General features: G+C 59.9%; 2 protein-coding genes across 3 annotated transcripts in view; both read left to right on the top strand.

Annotated features, from left to right (window-relative positions):
* Positions 1 to 1,611, top strand: part of clec14a (C-type lectin domain containing 14A) — a 12,409-nt gene that overhangs the window by 10,504 nt on the left and 294 nt on the right. The gene's annotated exons all lie outside the window — the stretch shown is intronic.
* Positions 249 to 1,602, top strand: foxa1 (forkhead box A1; the record flags this gene model as incomplete). Its single annotated transcript, XM_014022133.1, is given in 1 exon segment — positions 249 to 1,602. A coding segment is annotated over 1 exon segment (1,170 nt), but the record flags the coding sequence as incomplete, so codon positions are not given.

The following is a 1,611-nucleotide window of genomic DNA, read 5'->3' as shown; positions in this document are numbered from 1 at the left end:
ACATGAAATTAATTAAAGAATAATTTAAAGGTTAAACATGTTCCTGGTTTGGGTTCTGTTGAGCCGATCTGGGTTCTGGACCAGCTGGTTCTGTTGCTGCATTTAAATCTTGAGTCGAACCAGTTTTGGGTCAACGAGCTGCTTTAACCGGGTCTGATCTCCAGAACTGGGCCGTTGTGGGTCACAGATCTGAACATATAAAGCTTGTTCTGAGGTTCTGGTCCTGACTGGTTCTGGTCTCCCCTCAGGTGTACTCTCCGATGGCAGGCAGCGGGATGGGTTCTGGACTCGGGATGGCCTCCATGTCAGGCTACATGTCCGGCGGCGGGACCACCTCGGGCTCCTTCAACATGTCCTATAACGGTACTGGTCTGAGTCCGTCGTCGGTGGGCGGGGTGGGCGGCTCGGCCCAGGCGGCCATGTCGGGCCTGGGCGGGGGCGTGGCCTCCATGGGTGGGGCTCTGAGCCCCTCTGGTGTGGGCCCGGTGTCGGCTCAGCAGGCCTCCATGGGCCTGAACCCGTACGGAGGCATGAGTCCCACCATGAGCTCCGGCATGGCGTTCGGGAGCGGCGGACTGAACCGGACCCGGGACAACAAGACCTTCAGACGCAGCTACCCCCATGCCAAGCCCCCCTACTCMTACATCTCCCTCATCACCATGGCGATCCAGCAGGCGCCCAGTAAGATGCTGACCCTGAGCGAGATCTACCAGTGGATCATGGACCTGTTCCCGTACTACCGGCAGAACCAGCAGCGCTGGCAGAACTCGATCCGGCACTCGCTGTCCTTCAACGACTGTTTCGTCAAGGTGTCCCGTTCGCCGGACAAACCGGGGAAGGGGTCCTACTGGACCCTGCACCCGGACTCTGGGAACATGTTTGAGAACGGCTGCTACCTGCGGCGCCAGAAACGGTTCAAGTGTGAGAAGAAGATGTCGGGGAAACCGGACAGCAGGAAGGAYGCCATGGGGTCCGGGGGGGCCCCGGGAAGGTCTCACCCGGAAGATTCTGCCAAGTCCGCCGGACTTCTGGACTCATCGGTGCCCTCCTCCAGCCAGGTGGCCTCCCCCGTCGGACTGGACCTTTCAGAGGGCGTTGGAGGGGTCTCRGACCTGAAGGTGTCCAGTTCTCAGCTGCTGTCCTCGCTGTCCTTGCCCCCACACTCCATGGCCCACGAGACGCCCCTGCACATCAAAGGAGACCCCCACTACTCGTTCAACCACCCGTTCTCCATCAACAACCTGATGTCGTCCTCGGAGCAGCAGCACAAACTGGACCTGAAGGCCTACGAGGCCCTGCAGTACTCGTCCTACAACGGCGGGGGGGTGTCCGGTCTCGGAGGGAGGACCATGGAGTCCCTGGAGGCCTCGTACTACCAGGGCATGTACCCCAGACCCCTCCTGAACAGCTCGTCATAGCTGCTGCCGGRCCCGGACCCCCTGCATGCAGCTGGACCGGACTTCCTGTCAGACAGGAAGTGTCCTGAACCGGACTCTCCTGCACTGTGACCGAACCGCGACGCAGACGTTTGAACTCTGAGCCAATTAAAACCACACACACACACACACACACACACACACACACACACACACACACACACACACACACACA

Source organism: Austrofundulus limnaeus, unplaced genomic scaffold, assembly GCF_001266775.1.
Source record: "Austrofundulus limnaeus strain Quisiro unplaced genomic scaffold, Austrofundulus_limnaeus-1.0 Scaffold318, whole genome shotgun sequence".
Lineage (NCBI taxonomy): Eukaryota > Metazoa > Chordata > Actinopteri > Cyprinodontiformes > Rivulidae > Austrofundulus > Austrofundulus limnaeus.
This window is presented reverse-complemented; position numbering and strand designations above follow the sequence as displayed.